At 41.0% G+C, this 2,222-nt stretch overlaps 1 protein-coding gene across 1 annotated transcript; it reads right to left on the reverse strand.

Annotated features, from left to right (window-relative positions):
- Positions 1–440: 440 nt before the first annotated feature.
- LOC121217185 (uncharacterized mitochondrial protein AtMg00810-like) lies at positions 441–1,658 on the reverse strand. Its single transcript, XM_041092720.1, has one exon. It carries the CDS (start codon positions 1,656–1,658, stop codon positions 441–443), a length of 1,218 nt encoding a protein of 405 aa, XP_040948654.1.
- Positions 1,659–2,222: the final 564 nt, after the last annotated feature.

A 2,222-nucleotide genomic window follows, 5' to 3' on the forward strand; every position in this document is an offset into this window, starting at 1 on the left:
TAGACGATAAAACATTAACTTGTGTTGGATTCTAACTTAGCAAACAAAGTTTAAAAACAACTTAGATGAATGTTTTAGATGTTTGAAAGCTTAAAACAGGAGCAAGAACAAGCAAAAGGTTGAATGAGCAAAGTGTTTTTCTCATTACCCGAATAAGTGCATGGTTACATACATAAATAGAACAAAGCTACATAGAAAGAAAACACAGCTTGCTTGTGCAAGTAACTAAAGGTTTACATCAACAAAATGACAACCTAATTTGACTACTAAATCAGCTAAGCACACATTTTAACCTTAGCTGATCAAAGCATATAATGATTACACCATAGACTAACAAAAGTCAACTAAATAAACAAGGCTTGTCGAATTGCACAATGGATTTTAACATGCTTCAGCCGAGTTTCTGGTTTCATGCATGCAACGTAAGTTTGCATGGATTCTTAAACTTTGCTGCTGTCGTTGCCACCTTTTAAACACTCCTCCTTGGCTACAAAGCAGCAAACTCTGATTTTCTTCTTCAAATATTCAAACCTTGAAGCAGCCAATGGTTTGGTTAATAGGTCAGCAAGTTGATCTTTTGAGCAGCAGTGAACTAAGCTTATCTCCTTGGACATTTCAGCTTCTCTCACAAAATGATATCTAATTTTAAAATGCTTGGTCTTACCATGAAAAACCAGATTTTTGGCAATGGCTACAGCCGATTGGTTGTCAACCTTAATCACAGTGGCCTCCTTTGGATTAGCATTCAGATCACACAATATTTTCCTAAGCCAAATGGCTTGATTTACAGCAGAAGCAGCTGCGATGTATTCTGCCTCAGCAGTGGATTGAGCCACTGTCTGTTGCTTCTTCGAGCTCCAGCAGAAGACACTTGAGCCAAGGGTGAAGAAGTAGCCTGATGTGCTCTTCATGTCATCAACAGAACCAGCCCAATCACTGTCTGAATATCCCACTAGTCTCAGCTCCTCAGCCCTTTCAAACTTCACTCCACAACTCAGAGTCCCTTTGACATACCTTAGGACCCTTTTTGCTGCTTTAAAATGTGCAACTGTGCAGCAATGCATGAATCTCGATAGAAGACCAACAGCATGCATGATGTCTGGTCTAGTTGCAGTCAAATAGAGCAGGCAGCCAACCAAGCTTCTGTAATTCTTTTCATCCACTCGATCTTCATTTCCTAGGCTGGTGAGTTTTTCTCCTAAAGCCACAGGAGTGCTAGCAGGCTTGCAGTTTGTCATGCAAAACCTGCTCAAAACCTTCGATGCGAATGCCTTCTGGCCTATGAAAATACCTTGTTCATTTTGTTTCACTTCCATGCCAAGGAAGTATGTCATTAATCCAAGGTCAGTCATCTCAAACACAGTTTGCATTTGCTTCTTAAAGGTTTCAATTTCCTCCCTTTTGCAGCCAGTGACCAGTAAATCATCAACATACAATGAAACAATTAGCAAAGTTTCATTACCTTCCTTCTTAACATAGAGAGTAGGCTCACTGGTGCTCTTTGTGAACCCGAGCCTTGTCAGGTAGGTATCCATTCGATCGTACCAGGCCCTTGGAGCTTGCTTGAGACCATACAGGGCCTTTTTGAGCTTGTAGACCTTCTCTTCTTCTCCTTGAACTTCAAAGCCTTCAGGTTGATCTATGAAGATTTCCTCCATGAGAAATCCATTTAAAAAGGCTGATTTGACATCCAGTTGATGCACCTACCACTGTTTCTGGGCTGCTAAGGCAAACAACATTCTTATAGTGTCTAGCCTTGCAACAGGAGCAAATGTTTCAAAGAAATCGACTCCCTGCTGTTGGCTATACCCTTTCACAACTAATCTAGCTTTGTGTCTGTTCAGTGATCCATCTGCATTATTTTTGATCTTGAACACCCATTTAACTCCAATGATCTTCCTACCTTCTGGTCTATCAACCAGCTCCCAGGTTTCATTCTTTTGAATCATCCTTAGTTCAGCTTCCATAGCCTCTTGCCAGCATTTCTCTTTCGAGGCTTCAGCATAGCAGGATGGCTCAACCATGGTTACAGCACATCTTTCATAGATGTCTGCCAATGTTGTGGTGCCCCTAACAGGCATATCATCAAAATCATCCATAGCTTCATTTTCAACTTCAGCATGTTGGTGATCAAGGTCCTGCAAGTCTTCTTCAGTTAAGCTTGCATCTGTCCCATTCCACTTCCAATAGCTTCCTTCATTGAACTTGACATCTCTGCTTAC

Source organism: Gossypium hirsutum, chromosome D05 (genome assembly GCF_007990345.1).
Source record: "Gossypium hirsutum isolate 1008001.06 chromosome D05, Gossypium_hirsutum_v2.1, whole genome shotgun sequence".
Classification (NCBI taxonomy): domain Eukaryota; kingdom Viridiplantae; phylum Streptophyta; class Magnoliopsida; order Malvales; family Malvaceae; genus Gossypium; species Gossypium hirsutum.